At 44.2% G+C, this 19,647-nt stretch overlaps 1 protein-coding gene across 1 annotated transcript in view; it reads right to left on the bottom strand.

Annotated features, from left to right (window-relative positions):
- The window catches only part of SLC1A4 (solute carrier family 1 member 4), a 21,608-nt gene that overhangs the window by 1,364 nt on the left and 597 nt on the right, over positions 1-19,647 (bottom strand). Inside the window, exons 2-7 of the mRNA XM_005425792.3 lie at positions 13,419-13,461; positions 12,256-12,318; positions 7,054-7,220; positions 4,108-4,341; positions 2,726-2,920; positions 1,177-1,311 (exon numbers count right to left, since the gene is read on the bottom strand). Of these exons, the coding sequence (XP_005425849.2) occupies positions 1,177-1,311; positions 2,726-2,920; positions 4,108-4,341; positions 7,054-7,220; positions 12,256-12,318; positions 13,419-13,461 (837 nt within the window). The remainder of the gene's footprint in view (positions 1-1,176; positions 1,312-2,725; positions 2,921-4,107; positions 4,342-7,053; positions 7,221-12,255; positions 12,319-13,418; positions 13,462-19,647) is intronic.

The raw sequence follows: 19,647 nt of genomic DNA, 5'->3' as shown, positions 1-19,647 counted from the left end.
ACCATAAGGAAGCTGTAGGAATATACTCCACAGACATGTGCTGTGTGGGAAGGGAAGATAATACAGCTGCCATGTCCCCCAGTCTCTGAAATTCAAGGGTGTCCTCAGGCATCCTAATTTCCACATCTGCTGTGGGAATGCACCACCTATACAGAGAGGCTGGTGTTTCCAAAAAGCAATGCTGAGGCATTATGTGCAGTCCCAACCAGGAGCTGCCCAATAACCCACCAAATGGAAACAAATTACCTAAGCAGGATTCAGATCACTTAACCCATAGTGACCTCTAACCTCCTTCCCCAAAGATGGAAAGGAAAGGTGGTAATACTGTCTGCTAAACTTGTGACACTCAGCAGTGTGTTCCAGCCATGACAGTGCCCAGGGCAGTCCCAGGTGTCACAAATCCTCTGTGTCCCTGCCCTGCCAATGGACAGCACCCCTCTATGACACTTGTGCTGGTGCTTTGACCAGTCTTGAAACTATTAAAAAAGTTCAAACAATAGCTGACAAGAGCTTCTGATGGAAACTGCTTCCCACACATGACTAAGGATGTTTTCCACAAGTGATGTTCAGACTCAATTTCCTGTGTCCTCCCCTGCCCTTCTAGCATCCAATTAATTTCCAGCAATATCAACACATTCTAAATGGACTTTTAACAGCCATTCTAATGGGAATTGAAGCCAAGAAGAAATACATTTCTACAAAGGCTGAATAAAAAAAGCTGAAGAGGGATTTCAGCAAACTGACTGCTTTAAATGGGAAGGCACCACCTTTTCCATTCGCCATCACAAGCTACCTGTCCCATAGGGTCTTATTTTCTACTAAGTTACATTCTGTACTTTGACCACATTTCCAGCTAAACATGCTACAAGGATGCTGTAGTGACATGGATGTCACTCTCTGTTCTAACAAGTGAAAGGATGAGAGGAAATGGCCTCAAATCACACCAGAGGAGATTTAGATTCGATATTATGAAAATCTTTTCATGGGAAGAATTGTAAATGATTTGAACAGACCGCCTATGGAAGTGGCGGAGTCCCTATGACACAGCTTAATGGTGAGCATGGTGTGTGGTGCTACACTGACAAAATCTGAACGTTTTTTTCCAGCCTTAGCCATTGTGTAATTGCATGTTTCCATGCCTCCCAAGAGCAGGTAGGTGGGGCCTGCAGTACTCACACGATCCAGTCCACGGCCAGTATGAGGGACAGGTCGTTGGTGGGCAGCCCGATGGCCTCCAGGATGATGGCGATGGTGAGGACGCCTCCGGCAGGGACCCCGGCTGCTCCCACGCTGGACGCCGTGGCCGTCACACTGCAAAGTAATGTCCATGCCTGGTTAGAGGACTCCCAGCCCTCCTCTGCTGCACTCTGCCACCTGCTTCCCCGCCATGGGAACTGTAAACAAACGCTCCAGCATGGGACACGAGGAGCATTCGCTTCCCAGGCAAACCCCTTCCTGCCTGCTGATGCAAAGGAATGGGTACAGAGGACAGGCTCAGCAGGGATCCGCAGCAGTTACCGTGGCGATGGCTCTGGGGTCAACACCAGGACTGCCTTTCAGGATAAGAAACAACCAACACAACTGTATCCTGCTGCCTTACTAACACTCCCAGCTCCAGTATGCTGAGGGACTTACAGCTCCTGACCCCATGTGTATAAGGCAAACTCTGCCATGCAGGGCACAGCACCTTCTCTGTGTCTCGTTTGCATCCCAACACAGACCCTAAACCAGGAGCTTGAAACCTGCAGTGCCTGTGCTCAACACACCTTTTTGTGTGCAATGTCTTCAACTGAGCTCTCCTTGGACTATCACTGCATCATCCTCAGACCTGTCTTCACACCTGATTCACTTAAGAGTACCTGAAAAGCTAATTTGGCTATCCACCCAAAAAAACCCAGTGCCGCAGCCCTGCCCTACATAGACAAACAACATACTGGGAAACACAATCAAGAAGAAAATAAAACCTAGCCAGGAAGGGTAAAAAATGCCAGGAACCAGCCCTAGGAGGCATGTGGTGGCTGCTGGGCACAGTGAGGAGTCTACAGAACTGCTTGTAGCATCCTCATTTAAGGGGTTTTGATAAAAGAAATGAAGATAATGACACTTCATGGGATATGGGGCATTGGAGGATATTCCAGGCATAGAGGGGAGAGAGTCTTAGAGAAGGAGGTAGTACTGGGGAGGTGGAGGGGATAATGGAGCAAAGTAGTTAGGAGGGGAACAGGAGACCTGATCAGGAAAGCCAGCAACGTGATGGTAGGAAGGACAGAGAAAAGCAGGAACAGAGTCTTTTGTACAAAATTCATGCATAAGGAACCAAGGAGCTGGCAGCAGAATTTTCTAAGACATCCAGAGGGGGAATCAGGGGCTGCTTTCTGGGCAATGCAGAATGCCTCAATTACCCAGCCTAATGGTGACTGAAGGATGGAGGAGTGAGATGCTTAAGGAAGGAGAAGAATTTCATGTGAGAAAGAGCTTTAAACAGCTCAAAGACTGTTTCAGAATTCAATTACCCCTCCCAGGTTCCACCTTTCATTAAATCGAGACTCTGGCAAATCTTGTAAAGGTTTAAAGACTCCATCCTTTAATCACCCTATAATTATGTTACATAGCAGTTTGTAAGCTTTAGGTCAGAGATGTGGAATGCTAACTGTTAGCTATTAACAGAGAGACCACAGTTTGAATGTGTCTGGGGGCCAGAAGAATGTGGTTGCAAGCAACTTACAGAATTGTGAAGATCTGCCCAGGGTTGAGGTCGACATTATTCAGCTGAGCAATGAACACAGCTGCCATGCACTGGAAAATAGCAGCTCCATCCATGTTTACAGTGGCCCCAATGGGAAGGATAAACCTGCTGATCCTCTTGTCAACTCCATTGTTCTCCTCGATACACTTGATCATGGACGGGAGCGTGGCTGAGCTGGAAACAGAACAGGGAGAAATGAAACAGAGCACCAGGGTGTTCTGAATGCCCCATCACCGTCCCATGGCCTCCATGTTGCTGGCATGCTGCAGACAGGACTGTCAAGGCACCAATGCCATTTTATAGTCCCTCTCTTGCATGATGGAAATGAGGGACCCTCCTGGTTGAGTTTTGAGCAGAGGTATTTAATAATCTGCTTTCATCCAGAAATAGCTGATAAGGACTTTAATCTCCCAGAAGCAAGAACTCATGACTTAACATAGTATGGAGCCTTACATGGCTGTAGAATGAATAAGTCTCAAACTACAAACATGCAGTAACAGATGCAAATATAGCAGGGGAGGTTGGAACTAGATGATCTTTGAAGTTCCTTCCAACCCAAACCACTGTATGATTCTATGATAATATAAACACAACAGATGCAACAGCAATCTCTGTTAATGCTGTCTTAGTACCTTCTCAAATGAACAGAAAAATGACTAAAAATAAAACATCACTCTTGGATTTACTTCTTGCATTATAAATTAGATGGTTTTATTCATAAACCCTCTCCTACTATGCAGAAGGAAAGAGTTTATAAATAGTACTTCAGCTCCATCAGCGACTGCTTTTGGGAATGACCGGAAATGATTTTATATAATATGTCATTTGATCAGGTGTTTGTACTTGAGAAAAGTGTAAGTGGCATGCTCAATCATTTGGTTATGACAAATAAAAGCTGATCAGGCCAGATGTTTGAAATAAATAATGTTAAATGCCTTTACACTAACAAGCAAGTCTGCTTTGCTCCTACAAAATTAGTCTAAACTTGTTCCAGGTCCTTCTGAACTTAAAAAGTAAACTTCTGAGGACAAAGTCACTCACTACTTCACTAAAATTGAAAATTGAAAGGACAGCTGGCAGGATCATTTAAAGAATTTTTTTCCCCCCCTAAGATATTTCCACTTAAGCATCATGCTATGGCCCCAATATTTGAGGAATTATTTTCAACAGCTGATAATCAGCACATGCTGCGTGGCAGGCTGACAACAGCAGTGAGAATCTCTGTGCTCAGAAGACTCAGAACTCTCTCCTTTCTTCAATCTCAGGAACAATAGTCACACCTTAAACTAAAACTGGATACAGCCAGTTTAGGGCAAAAAACATACCCAGGCTATAGTCTCAGAAGTGGCACAGAAACCCACCTGGAGCAAGTGGCAAAGGCAGTGGCAAATGGTGTGATAAGTCCTAAGAGAAAACGATACGGATTTTGCCGTGTGGCTGCAAAATAAATAAGCGGCAGAATGATTCCTCCGTGGATGACGTGGCCCAGGATAGAGGCAAAGATGTATTTTCCCAGACTGGTCACCAGAAGCACAATATCTTCCATTTCCACAATCTTGCTCCCAACAAGGAACATAATGCCAATAGGTACATACCTGTGTAAATGAAATATTGGCTGTCATTAAGTAAAAACAACAAGCCTTGGAAAACATGACATTTTCTGTCCTGGAGATAATATTCCCCTAAACAATCTGCTGCTCCTACTGAAGAGTAGTTCTTTATTCACCACACACTCAGGTTAGGCAAATTTGGAAGGCTTTTTTAAGACTCTTGTTTGGTGGATGGTAAGCACTCAAATTTTAAAAGGTCTGTTCGCTTATACCCTCAGAGACAGGTCAAGAAGAATGCCAAAGGGAAGGTGAGTGCGAAGCAGAAATGCTGCCAGGAGCTACCAGGACAAGACACCAGTGAGGAGAAGAGGAAAGGGAGGGGAAGGGAAGGGAGCAGCATCACATCACTGGAGTACAGAGAGAGGTCAAAGAGTTGGGTCTTAGATGCACAGAAACTCCCAGCATGAGTACAGAGTCAGGTCACTAAAATCACAGACACAGTCGGTGCCAGCTCCGTGGAGGTTAAGAAAAAGCTGTGCACATACCAGAGAGCTCAGCTAAAGGCTGCTGATGCATGTGCCAAAGACAGCAATTAACTCTGCTATTTGCCTAAAAAGGACTAAATCAAATGATCAGGCTTCCAGTGCTTCCCCCAAGCCAACAGCCAGGCACACACACATCCATGCCTCCTATCTAGAAACATGCCACGTCAGCATTTGTTTGAAGTTTCCTTTGTAAAGAACACGTGGAGCTGCTCCAGGGGAAGGGCCACCTGCAGGCTACAGCCACACCTCTGGTCCCAGTAGCCCTGAAAAGACTGAACTGCCCTGGCACCAACAGCACAGCAGCTCTAAACACACTGTGTGAATCACTGCAGGCCCAGGGCCGGCTCCTTCCTAACTCTACTGGGATGTTTGTGTCTGAGTACCCCTGCTGATGCTGTCCACTCTTCATCCCTTTCTTCTAAGACTAAGAAATACTAAAAGACCATCCAGCTCCCTAAAATCCTGCCCCAGGAAAATGTTTGACTAAAAAAGATTTGCCTGTACATCTCAGGAATAAAGAATGCAATGCCCATGTTCAGAGAAGCTGATTTGTGGAGTCAGGACCAACTTCAGAAGGTTTGGTTAAGCATGCAAAGGTCTGGAAAGGTGGGCAAGCCTTAAGGCTGCTCAGATCACTCAGTTTTTCCTGGCCTGCCTCTCTCTCAATGGTTCTGCAGCTCCTCTGCTCCATGCAGAGAGCATCTCCCTATCCTCCCTTGACCAAATCTCTGGGGGGGGGCCTGTGGAACATCCCCCACTGGGCCTCTGCAATTCTGCCTTTGAACTGTGTTTCTGAGGAGCCTGATTAGCCAGATCCAGCTGAGCCTGGTCCTGCACAAGCTCGGAACACTGAATTCGTCCCCTTGAAGAGGGAGGCTGGAGAGGAAAGAACTGAAAGTTGAGACCCAAGTGCTGCTAAAACATAAGAGTGGCTGTTGAATGGGACCAGATATGAGCTCAAGCTGCCTTTGCTCCTGGTAGTATTGTGTCACCATTCCAAGGTATCCCTTGGGAAGCACATGCAGCTTTACAGATTTTGAACAAATACCAAGACTACACAAGAGCCTTAAAGAAGGAAAGAGAACAAGTAAGGGTTTCACTGTTAGGGTCAGCAGTGGCCCCTATAATCCACACAATAAAGGATTACATACCAACTGATTGGCTTGAAGTGCTAGCACTGTAATAAGCTGAATGCATGAGCTGCCTCTTATCAGTATTCAGTGTCCAAGGAATTACACTCAAGAGCAAAAAGCTTAAGCTGCTTGGAGACTGAATTTTTCAATCCCTTATGATAGCAACTAACACAGAGATCTGCCTGTGTAAAATCAGGTATTTTGTTATAACCCTTCTACTTCTTAGAGAGAGGACAACAGTAGGAATGAAAAATGCAGAATGAAGGAAGAAAGAAACATGTTTAAATATACATTTAACATATACACTTAAATATACATTCAATACATTAGGTACATTTACAGCTTTCTCACCATCTTTGGAAAGGGAGTGAGAAATGTCCCACTGTTAATTTGTTTGCTAGCTATCTTTATGAATATGAATATTTTAAGGTTTGTTTGTGAGGTATGAGTACTGTTGGTTTCAGAGGAGCAGTCTTAACTCCATACAGCTACCAAGGACAGCCAGGATACTGCTCTGAGGCCCAGGTTCATCCCACCTGATGGAAAACCCAGCCAGGAGGCTGCTCCTACCCCAGCTTAGGTAGCCTGAACCACTCTCTAGAGGTGCCTGCCTCCTCCAAAGCTGGTTTCTTGCCTAATGAGAAAGTTTAGTGTGTTCCAGCTCCCAACTAAGAGATTTTTTTTGCATCAAAAGCTTTGTGGGATTGATCAGAGCACTAGTCAGCCCATAAACTTTTCCAGACTCCAAGGAATTAAGTGAAATAATGTATTTGCTTATTAATAGGCAAGAGAAAAAAATCAGCATTAGGGAATACTGAGTTTTCTTTCCACTAAATAATCAAAATGGAGTCCTGGAGAGGATTTATAGGCAACCCTTTGAAGTTCTCCAGCCTGATACCTTAAGCTATGAGTGACTGTTTCATTAGAGGGCATAAGCAAGGAGAAGAGACCCCATGGTGCGACATCACAGCATTCATTTTTGCTGGGATGAGGGATCTCACAGGAAAGAGCTGGACAGAGATGAAATGTGAGTTTGCTGATCTGAGCATAACACTGCAGTGCAGATGTCACACACTTACCACATGATCCAGGTAACCAAGACCATTGTTGCCTCATTGAATGAGTTAAAGAAGCGAATCAGATCCTCCCCCTCGGGGCCAAGCTTTTTCAGTGCCACTCCTAAAACCAGAGCAAACAGCACCAGTCCCAGGATGTTCATCCCTCTGATATCAGTACCTACAGGGACCTGCAGAGACAAAAAAAGAAGGCTTGTTACATGTGAGAATAGGACAAAACCAAACAAAAGGGTCATTTTGTTGCTGTCTGATCGATCTGAAATCAACAAGCAGAACCTATTTTGGAAAGGCAGAGCCTACTCTGTCAAAGGGAATCAAGGAGATCTGGATGCAGCTCAGGTTCAAACCTCCCTCGTTATGAGCTGGCATGGATTCACTGAGAAGGAAAGGGCCTGCCCATGTGCCCTTCAAAATAATAGTTGTCTTCTCAGTGACCTGAACAAGAAAACTCCCCAGTTTACTCAGGACTTTAGTGCAATGATGATACCAAGGTGAAAAGCATGAGAAAACAACCAATGTTATGAAGAAGGAGGGGAGAAAGGCAGAGAAAAGCAGCAAACTGTGGCAACCTACTCATTCATTTGTCCATGTCAGCTGTGGGAGACAGAGAACAGAACAAAGATACCTGTTGCCCTTCTCAGAAATCCGTCACTGCCTGGAAAAGAGAATAAAAACAGGATCCACCTATTGACAAAAACTAGTCTACCCACAGGTCTGCTCTGTGGTTAGTCCTTCACGGTTTGCTTCTCAAAGAGAGCCAGAGCTCTCTTTGGCAATGTAGTATCATATGAACTGAATGAGTACTCTTGTGGCTACATAAAAATATAATTGTTTTGACAAACTGGGTTTTTTTCTCTCCAACTTGGCAGTACAAACATGTCAAATCGTTGTTTTATTTGGAAGAATTTCTATAACAGATGAAGTTTGTGTACAAGTTTTGGCCTTTTGGCTAGTTTAAGTGGACACTAGCTCAACATTAGCAAAGAAAAATACATTCTGAGCTAAAAGTTTGAAATTAGTATCGACTGAAGAACTCAGGATACTGATCTCCTAAATCTGACAAAACCAGCCTGCTTAAGATTCATGTTTTTTCTGGAAGTACACTGCTGAACTGGACTGTCTCTCAATGGCAGGTGGAAACAAAGTCCTGCAGGGAAAGGGATAAAATGTAAATTATACACAAAAGCAGGAAGATTAAACTGCTGTTAAGGGAAGTGTTTACAAACAGTGAAGGTGCTGGTTTTTTTTATTCACTAGGTTAAAAAAATAGATATACAAACTGCAATTTTTATGGTATTTGCTTGTTCACGGTTAAGCTGCCACTATTTATTTGATTCCTGATTGAGAGAACTGAGAACATAGACAGATATTAAGCATGAGGCACAGTGTATCTCCAGAGATGTCTGAGGAAACATGCTGTCACACATACAAACACTTTTCTGTCTGGATAGTTTTGGCTATATTCTGTTTTTTCTGACTGAAAGCTCTAAACTCTTCTGTGGCTAGAAAAGTAAAGACAAAACAAATTACCCTCTCCTATTAATTAAACAAACCATCTGTGTACATGGGATGTTATTTTATAATATATATCATTTTATACTGGGTTTGTTTGATACAGGGGTAATATGAAAAGTTCAGCTGGAACAGAATTTTACCATAATGGGCCCAAACCATTCCTCAAAAAAAGTCCTAAAAACAGTGAATACTCTCTTGTTTTGGTTCCCATTCTGAAAAAAATATTGTATAAAATTTTACCATAAAACAGAAATTCAGTGTTTCAATGCTTTAAGAGCCCAGCATTCTGACCTGGATGTTGCTGGGAGAGAAACTCTGTACTCTCTAGAATGACAGTACACGGTCTTCTTTCACCCTTGGAGAGGTCTCTGTCCACCTTGCTCCCAGCACTGTGGTAACTGCTGCTGCTGTTCTCCAAGTGCTCACACTCACCAGCACTGCAAGCCTAGATTTTGTGATCTGGGGACCCCCTGACCTCTTGCTGACCAGAAGATGACTGTGTGTGCCACTGCTTGTGGGCTGTCTCCCTCTATTTGCTGCCATCCTGTCCCCACTTTCAGGCCTTGCTCTCCCCTTGTCTCTCACTGATTTCTTTACAATACACAGCACTCATCATCACTTCCCAACACTGCAGATATAAGCAGAAGATGCACCACTTGCCTAGAGTAGTAACTTATTGCAAGAACTTTCTCCCTGCAAAGCCAGGGCACGATCCTCAGCATTGAGGGAATTCTACCTCGTTGCGACACCACATGGAACGAGTCCAGCAGAAAATCTTCAGCGGAAGATCCTCACAATCCCAGCCTCTAAAACTGGCAGATGCTGAACAGCCTTTTTGTACTCTCACACAAGAGTGCATCACCCCAAAGGGGCAGCCAAACCAAGCAGCATTGTGGACACCAAACAAAACAGGCTTTAATGAGAACTTTGTTCCTGGACAAACTACGGGACACGTTATTGTTTGCCTGAAATTATGCATTCTCTTAGGAAGATTCATGGAGCTCTTCTGGTCCTTGAATCTCTCTGAAGATCCCATTGTTTTTTAGCTCTTGAAACAAAATGCTTATCAAGGAAACAACTGCTGACATTGAACAGTCCCAGTAGTAGGTGGCTGAAAAGAAAATGCAGCCATGTGATGTGAGGAAGAAGAGCAACCACTGGTTTGTGTATTTTTACTCCTGTCCAAAGAGGAACTGAGTCCCCCCAGGCTCCCTGTGCTGCAGATGGTAAAGTGAGATAGTCTGTGCCCCAGGAAATCTTGCTGCCAATGAGACAGAGAGGATGTAGCCATAAAAGCCGGGTAAACATGAGGTGAGCATGTGAAACAACAAAAAAGGACATGGCTGAGCAAACAAGTGCATGTCCCACTATTCACTTCATCAGTGAGAGAAGACAGAGCCTAGTAACCGGGGGGGAGGGGGCAGGGAATATAATCAATGGAAATTTTTGCTTTACGCTACTCATATGGAAAGTTGAAGGAAAATATTTCTCCTCTTCACTCAAATATTCTGCTGATGAAAGAAAAAAGTAGATAGGAATATGATCTTATTCCTCTGGAACCAAACTTCTGTCACTATGATATCCAAAAATCATACTCTTCTTTCAAACTTAATCCTCATCTATCCATAAATACTATGGCCAGACCAGTACTAAAACTGAGCTAACAAAACTGAGATGATGCTCTCTTTTTATTTGGTCTGTTCTTCCCTAGAGACAGTAGGGAGTCTTCTGGAATTAAAGGAGCTCAGTCTAGTATTGCTCCAACAACTTAAAAAAGGTTTTGGAAAAATAATAGCAGAAATAACCTTTACATCATCACTACTGTTGGCAAAAACAGACACCAGTGGCATATTCAGAATATTTTTTCTAATGTTACATCAAACAGGAGACCGATAAGCAGGAAAATGGAGAGGAAAATGAAAAAAATAATGTTGCATTTTAAAGGGCCAAAAGATGCATTCTTATCTCTTAAGGAAAAGTGATGGTGTTGAACAAGCATTAAAAAAGTACTTGACAGCAGCACCATTTTCAATGGATATGGTTAGCCTTAATCCATGCTTGGTTGCTACAGAGCCCATATCAAACCTGACAGTGAAGATAAATAAAAGACTTACTCCCATTTCACTTACCCTTGCTTAAATGTCAAATAAGTCAGCACTCTGCAACAAAAACACAAATCTAAGTGCACGTTGCTACAGCCTCTCATACCGAGCGTGTTACAGCAGCACAAAGCTGCAGGGGTGTGCCCTGCCCAAGGGCACACAGACAGAAAGTGCTCCTTTGGGATTCCCGGTGACCGCTGCATCCGTGTCACACATCCGTGTCACACGGGGTGACCGCAGAGCCGGGCTAATGCCATCCAGCAGGCATGCAGGGGGAGCTGCCTCCTCCCCAGTGGAGCTGCCCACCCTGGGATGCCAGGCTCTCAGGCAAGGCACAGCTTTGTCCCTGCTCGGTTCCTGCGTCATCCCAGTCACCTGTCACCCTGTCTCCAGGGCTGGTGAAAGTTCAGGTCAGGGCTGGAAGCAGAGTTCACAAACGCTGCTCTGCATCACCTGCTCACACACCACACATGGGGAGGAGAAAGCAATGAAACCAATGCTTCTTGTGCTCAGGGATAGGCTCGTGAGTCCCTCTGGGTGAGCATAAACTGCTCTTTCCTTGATGGTTTTACAAACTGGTGGACAAACCCCAGTTGAGCCCCTCCATGACAAATGCAAACATTACAAGTCTCTTGCCCTAGGGGAATTCAAATCATATTAAAAACGTATTTACCCAACATCTGATACTGAGCTCAGACAGCCAGAATGAGCCTGAGGAAGAGAAAATCACCTTGAAAGTAATTTCTCAGACCAGTGTCCCAAAAACCCCATGGCAGCACATGAGACATTTTATTTGGAGCAAGGTGACACCTTGCAGGCTGGGACCCTGGGTCTGTTTCACAGCATGCTGCTTGTAAGACAACAGTAATTATTGCTGGGCCTGCAACATGTTGGCTCTGGCCAATAATAAACATGTTTGATAGCCCTGTCTGCAGGAGAAATGACACATAGCGGGATACAGAGCATCTCTAGAAGTCCTACCATCTACATATGGAAGGTGCCACTCTCTACTTTGTCTACACCTACACACCAGGGAACCCTTTTTGACACCATTGCAACAGTAGCCTATTGGTAATGTTCTGTCTGTAATTTTTACTTCTTCAGACCACTTGTTACTGCTTCAAACAAATTTCAGCAACAAGAAAAAATTTTCAACCCAACAAATCTCTTTTTTTTAAAGAGACTAGGGTAGAGGGATAAAACCTCATTCTCTCCAAACTCTTAATGAAGAGTAAGGTTTAAGGGACATACTCAGCCAGCCTGATTGCTATTTAGCTCCAAGTCTACAGAAAGTTATTTGGAAACATTAGGTAGACTGACTAAAACTTAGATCAAGTGAGACCAGGTCTAAGAAAGCATGGCCTAGAAAAATAAAGTGTCAATGGTCACATCAGTTGAGCTCAACTCTCCTCTTAACCACAGCTTCCTGTTGTGGCTGTGGGTTACTCATTCAGCTTGTGTGTGTCTCAGTTCCAGGAAAATAAAAGCACTTGTTTCTTTCTCAAGACTGCTGAAAAGGATTAAAGGCTGTGAAGTAGTCAAATATTACTGACAACAATTTGTTTAAAAACCTAAGAAATGACCTTACCTTTTCCCATGTGATATTTCCAGAGGTTGTGTTCCTGAGCAGCAGCTGATAGTCTGTTGCATACTGCAGGTAAGAAATAAAACACAACCAAACAAAAATGGTGAGGCAGGCATTAAAACTGTCAGCAAAATATCTAAAAACTAGCGCAACAATTTACTTTGATAAACAAACTAGACACCTCACAAAAGCAGGGCACTTCTTTGGGCTTGTTTTCTTTCAATATGAAAGGAGGGAAGGAAAAGCCTCTGTCCTTGTCAATTCCCTGTGACAACAGCAGCAGAGGAAAAGAGGACTGCTTTATTTCATCCCTGAACACACACAACCCTGACACTAGAGGCATCACAAAATATCCTTTTCATGGTGTTATTTTTGTACTGCTTCTGGTTTTACTCATGGAATATTGACTTGTACTGTATTATATATTCATGTAATATGGAACTTGATTTTAAGAATTTGCCCCTGGTTTTGATACAAAAGCAAACCCACCATGAAGGCAAAAGCCATTATTTTGCTCCTGTATCATCAAGAACCATTCTGCCATACGACAATATTCTCAACACTCTCTATCCTGACATATAAAATTAGCATTGACAACTAAATCAAAATCTTTTTGGAGCCCTACAGCTCCCATCCATCAGTTTAAACCACACTATGTTCTGGTGCCAGTTACCATCCCATCACACTGTCTCTGCTGGAAGGGAAACTAGGCTGAGTAATTAATCCAGCAAGGGATACAATGGAAACTACTGAATAAAACCATCAGGAAACATGTAATGCTTACACACATGGGAGCCTAAAGGTCTTCAGCCTTGTCTGTTCTAAGCCCAGCTCTAAACTACATAGCCAAAGGATTCCCAGCTAGCTCTTGCAACATGGTCAGCAGCCTGGCACAGGATTGCCAGTGCTGCCTAGCATGGCACCTAAAGTTTAAAGAATATTTTTGGTGAAGGTAGGAAAGATGGGCTTTGAATATGCTTTTGTTTGAGGAATATTTTTCAAATAATTTACCATGGAAGTTTGTCTGACTATATCATGTGCTTTTAAAAACCCTACCTTCTGTAAGTAAACTAACTTCTGGTATTGTCTACACCATCTTTCTAGTTCTCTTCCAATAAAAGAGCCTATGCACTGTAGCTCATGTCCAAAGTCCTCACAGATCTTACCGTTTCAAAAGCTGCAGCAACAAGATTTGCAGGGAACAGGTTTCTGTAAAAGACAAACAAGAAAATGAAATATGTCATGGAGAACTTCTAAATTAATGCACCAATGTGTATTACTCTCACACAGAATGCCTTTTTCAAAGGCAAGCACATTGGCACTGGAGAAGTATGTAGCACAGAAGATTCCCCAGCAGCATGGAGCTTGCTATGTGTCCAGAGGTGTGGATGACATCTTCCTTGGCTCACATGAAAGAGATGACAGATGCTTGCTGCCACACCTCACCTTCTGGGCAGGGCCACCAGAGGCAATCACACACAATGCTGGCTTTACACACCTGTTGCCCAGGGCTACGGAAACTGGTTCAGCCACACCACCTGCAGCACCAGCTTGTGGCCTCCAGCATCAGGCAGGTTTCTAACATTGCTCATGTGATTACTCTTCACTCACAGCATCAACATGAAGGACAATCCAATCAGCAAAATCCACTTACGAGAATGGCTTAACCCCTCAACACAGCACAGCCTGCTTCCCTGATCACCAAGGCAGAGCACAACAACACCACAGGCCAGACTTCTGTGCAAGGACTTGGACAACACAGGTGGAAAGTACAGGCAACTCCTATGGAACATCTTAATCCAGTAGGGCCTTCACACAGAAATGCCAATCTAGCATCAGGTTAGTGCAGAGAGGACAGCATGCAAAGTGATGTACACACTTTCTGACCATCCAGTATGTATCTGCATACAGGAAATTAAAATCATGAACTGGACCGAGCAGGGCATTCTTCCAAGCTTCTTGTGGTATCTTATAGTTGGTTTTAATGCTCTAATTCCTTTCTCACCTTATGGGCAAAGAGCATGTGTTCCCCTAGCCTAATTACAGCTCTTGGTTTTCTGTGTCAGAAAGGAAAACGGGAATAAAAGCTGATCTCTGGGGTCATGGCAGGACCACAGCTGGCAAGAGCAGGAACGTGATGGGTATCAGCTGAAACTACTGCCAGCAGAAGGCATCACAGAGGCACAAGAACTCTTATGGTAAGGAAACAGAAGACCTTACCCAGAGCCAGTTAATTGTGGTAAAAAACATTTGGATAGCTGCTCCCCATCCTTTGCTCTTTGTGCCGCTCTGAGGAAGCTGCAGCTCCCTCCAGGCTGTGCCCTGCTAACTTCCCCCCATTTTTGCCACAGGTACCCAGGCAAACATTAAACCAGGCTGTGGTCATTTCACGAATGGCATGGAACGTGCAAATCCAAACCAAAGCAAGAAAAGGAGCAGCAGAGTCAAATCTCTGAAAGCAAGAGGGAGATTAAAATGTGGCCCAGATAAGGACTTTGGCCTTTCTGGTTACATGGCTCTGTTCTCTTGCCACACAGGGAGTTTTCCCACAGCCTTGACAGCAACTGTAAAGTATATGGAACTTTGTCAAACACCTGTCTGCTGTGAAATACCTCAGCCTCTCTCTCTCTGATGCACCACAAGTGTATTAGGAGGACTGCTGCAAGAATAATTTGTTTTCTGGAGTCTACATTCCACCAAGCATGAAGGAAACAGCAACTTTTTCTCCTCATAAGTTGACCATACAGCTGTCTGAAAGCAGGAGAGCGAGCTCTCACTCAGCAAAGACACTCAAGAATTGGCCAAATAAGATCAATGGAACAGCTAACATGCATCAGTTCTTGCACAGCTGGAACTCTCTGGTGGATAAAAACCTTGAGTAAAGTAAAAGCAAACTTGCTTTTATCAGGAGTAAAATATCACATATACAAATGGGCTCATGCTGTTGGGAAAAGATATTTCTTTTCAGCTTTTCATAGCAGGATGATTATTTTTCTTCAAAAAAGAACTGACTGGACTTTGAAGAAGCAAAGAGATGAAAAAAAACTGAAAACCAACCAGAAATCATTTTTTTTTTCTTTAAATCAGCTTTTCCATCCTGATGAAAACAAAACCAAAGGAAGCAATACTAAAGCCTAAACAACATGGTTCTGCAATGTTTAAATGCGGCCAGGAAACCAAACCCTCTGTAATTTGCACAGTATGTCAGGCATGGGCCTCAGAAACTAAACATTAACTTATCTCCAAGCGTATACTTAAAGCACACAGTTAAGTGATGCCAGCAACCCTGTTACAGCAAGGCAAGGGGCAGGTTCTTACTTCAAGTGTGAATAGTGCCAAAAAATAACCTAAAGTAGACACTTTGCTTTATTCCTCCAGCACCAGTTGCAGGACTTGACAATTCACCAAGTAAAAAATTTTGATCTCAAGCAGCTCATAAGGAGTTTTATGCTCTGTTCAATCCAACTTCTAAGTACACCTGACTGCCAAAATACCAAAACCACATAAAATAAAAACAGCTCCTCTGCTTCAAATCCCAAAGCTTAAGAACAAAATGTGTCAGGTCATAAAAAGCAATCTACAAATAAATGGCTTATCTTGGAGGCACGAGGTCTGCACAGACTATACTTATTGCTCACCTAAGATCAGCCAGCATGTGAACTAAATTAAACTTTAATTACAGGTGGGTCAGATCACAAGTTCTTACCTTTGGATGGATTTGTGGAAGAACACCACTGCAGTGCCTGAAAAACGGGGCAAGATGCTGCCTGCTTTGGGGAGAGATAAAAGCTGGCTGGTGACCTGCCAGGGCCCATCATGGACTTGTGCCTGCAGGGTTTGCTCCTCACGCCTGGTAAGGTGAAGCTCACCCATCACAGAAACTCAGACACAGCTCTGTCCCTGTGAGCAGAGGAGCTGCATGGGGAAGTGGGGACATCCCTCCTGTGAGGGTGAACCAACAAACAGGAAAGCTGATGAACTGGGTAATTGGGCATGCAAATGAAATTTGGGTGTCTGCCAGTTGTTTTTTCTGTGAGGACCAAAGGTTTAGAAGGTTTTTGTGCTTTGAAAGCCTGTAGCAAATGTGAACATGGAGTTTAGGGAAATCACCCTGGCTGTAGGGCTGGATTGTTGACTGTTTTTGATGGCCCCATCCCCATGCCCTGTGCCAGAGAACACGGTCGTCTTTCTGAAGCAGATGTGGATTATCACAAGAACAGGGTGCCGGCCAGACCCTGGGTCTGGGTGATAAGGAGCCCAGTACAGCAGTGTGGGATCAGACAGCCTTGGCCCCAAATGCAGACAGACAAAACTTGCTGCACGTGGCACAAACCAGACAGGCCAATAACACACCACCATGGCAGGGGGATAGATGTGCTGCCTCTATCCCATGTGCTCCCCTGCTGCCAGCACCTCGCTCCACGCACACACAGACCCCAAATCCTTTGTGCCATAAAAGTGAAGTAGGTGGCACAGAGAGGCTTTACTCCCCTCACCAAGCACCAGGCAGGAAAGCCTCTCTCTGCCTGCTGCAAACTGCAGACAGCCCCAAAAAAAGCCCTATCAGAAATCCATCTGACAGCTGCCAAGAGGGACAGCTGTGTCCTGGGGCTGAAGCAACAGCTGGGCTGAGCCAAGAAACCTCCATGTAACTGCACAACACACAGGGTGAGAAAGCACTCTTCTCAGATCCTCTTAAAACAGGAACGAGAATGTAGCAGCACCAAGGGCAGGTGTTCAGTGTGTATTTCCTGCTTGAATACTATGCTCATCACACCATCTCCCTGTGCACAGCTGGATAAATGCACCTTTCTTCCCATGAAAAGCTGCTCCTACCAGTCAGGAATGGACCATTACTCCCCAAGAAGATCCCACTGTATTTCTGCTGTAATAGAAATCTTTAGTTTAGCTGCAACATCCACTCTTGGGAATTCCAGACAACTAAGGGAACCTGGAGCTGGCAAATGGAGAAGAGGGGGGCTATAATGCTCCTCCTTCTCCATTTTGATATTATGGCCAAATTGCTCTCTTCCTTACAGGCTGTATCTTTCCACCAGCGGGATGAGGATTACACACGAACTCCTCCATTGTATGTGTAAGGGATTGTTATTAACAACTGTTTCTAAATGATCGTTTGCTAGAGCTCTGCAAACAACTTTGCTCTGGCAGCAAAAGCATGAAGGGAAATCCAGGCAAATGGAATGAAACCCTAAAATACTATGCATTCCTCTCACATTGCTTCTTACAAAAAGGTTCCACTTCTGAGGCCAAAAACCTTGGTGTTGAAAAACATACTTTTTTGAGGAAGTCTACAAAAAATATTCTGTGTTGGTTACCTCCAGTTTTCAGGGTTTTTTTCAATGGTACAAGTCCACTTGCAGCAACTTTATTGCCATCTGTGGCAAAATGCCAGAGCCCAGTTTGAAATCCTCCAGTACCTCTGGTTTTTTTCTGTACAAAGATTTTCCTTCAATATCACACAACAATTTTCTTCATCTGCTTTTTGATATGCGGATGCACAACACATGCCCTGTACATACTCATATTTGTGTGTGTGTGCATTTGTTTTAACACAGAGAAACTTGAAAATGTGTTTACTTATAGCAGATACTTGACACTCTTTTTGTCTTAATGGTCTAGTCTGTATTTTTGATGCTTGCAAAATCAAACATAACTGAGGGGAGTCAGTTGTAAAAGGCAACAAATGAAAGGAGCAGAAATGTTCAGAGGCTTACTAAAAAAGTCCTGCCAGAGAGTGCAGGCACATGAATGAAAACAGAGTTCTTCCTACAGAACTCATTCCAGACCCAGAAAGTGACACAAGCAAACTGGGACAGTTGTCCTCACTTTAAGAACCAGCCATCAGCTTCAAACCCAGAGGTCAGCCTGTCTCCAGGTGTAACTGCAGCCACTGCCAGGACACTTTTTATTCTGTTTATGAATTCAAAGGTGGCATCTCCCCCTTCTTCTCTAACAGTCACATTTTACTGTCTTTCCACACTGGGATTTCAGAGATGGCCTTCATGGCTGCTAGTTTTGGGCGACTCACTGGGAAGACCAAGGCTATAAGGAACAAGTGCTACTGGAGCAGCTGGTGCCCAGGAGGGGGTCACTGCCACTCTGGCCACCTGCTCTGCAGCCCAGCCAGCAAAACACAACTGATGCTTCTCCCTGTGCTCATGTCTGCCTTCCCTACGGCTCTGAAGACACTTGGAGCAAAGGAAGAGCTTGCTGTGGGTGCTCCCTTTGGCAGCTCGGCTGGTAACATCTGGCAGACAGACAGAAAGGGCATTGAGAAGCAATAAAATTTAAATAGCTTTTGCAGACTTGCCTGGCAAACTGGGAAACCCTGACCTTACTGCTTGGAGCAGACGTGTGGACCTCTGTGCACTCTTCCTATTAAAAAACAGGGATTACCTCCTTCCCTTCCCAGATTCTTACAGCTAGGGTTGGATTAAAAACAGAATTTCCTTCTCCAAAGCCAATTTCACAGTTGCAAAACATGTTTTCATCTCAAAATTGGGCAAAGAAAGCCTGTTTCAGATCCTTTTTTCCACTAAAAAAAATTTGTAAAATACTCTGTTGAAATGTTCCTTTTTTGATCAGTGAGATTCTCTACTTAAGTCCTTTGTATAAAATGACAGCAAAACATTGACCTCACCGAAATGAAATGCCACAATCACCCACTATGGAAATTTTGACAGGATCAAAAGGTTCCTGTGAATCTGTTCAATTTTGTTGAATCAGCAAATACAAATCAGAGCTAGAACAAAACTCTGACCTTACTGAAACATTCAGTCGTGACAACTGCCAATCAAAAGTGTTAACAGATCAATAGATTCTTGCAAAACACTTGATCCTGCTGTTCCAACAGCTTTCCAGCAAGCTGCAGCTGGGCTGTGTGAGCAGGTGGTTGGAGTCCCATCCTTGGGACTCCCTCTCCCTGGTTACATGCCGAGCACAAGCACAGCCAAGCTGGCTCCTCCCAGTGTCACCTTCTCAGGTGGGGGCTGAGCCCCAGAGCCCACCACGTCCCAGCCAGGCCCTTCCTCCAGCTGCCAACCACTTCAAAATCAAGCTCACAAGCTCTCTTTATTCTCTATTGCTTTATCTTTTCCACCAAATACATTAGTAAGGGAAAATCCCAGAAATTCCAAAATTTCCCTTCACTCCCCTCATCTTCTGCTGACAGACTGAAGGAATTCTAAGATCCTGCCTTGAGTTCAGGGAACACCTCACTTTCTGGGTGCCTTTTTTAAAGCCATCAGCCTTGTGGAGGTAGCTGTGAACTCTTGCTGGATCTCCTCCCATGATCACTGCCCTTGGCCATGCTTGTCTTTAGGAATCTCCGAGGAGCTGTCCACATGACAGACCTGAGATGAGATGAGCCATCAG

The sequence above is a fragment of the Geospiza fortis genome, unplaced genomic scaffold (assembly GCF_000277835.1).
Source record: "Geospiza fortis unplaced genomic scaffold, GeoFor_1.0 scaffold134, whole genome shotgun sequence".
In the NCBI taxonomy this organism is placed as follows: domain Eukaryota; kingdom Metazoa; phylum Chordata; class Aves; order Passeriformes; family Thraupidae; genus Geospiza; species Geospiza fortis.
The sequence above is the reverse complement of the archived record's forward strand: the minus strand, read 5'-3'. Positions and strand labels throughout refer to the sequence as shown.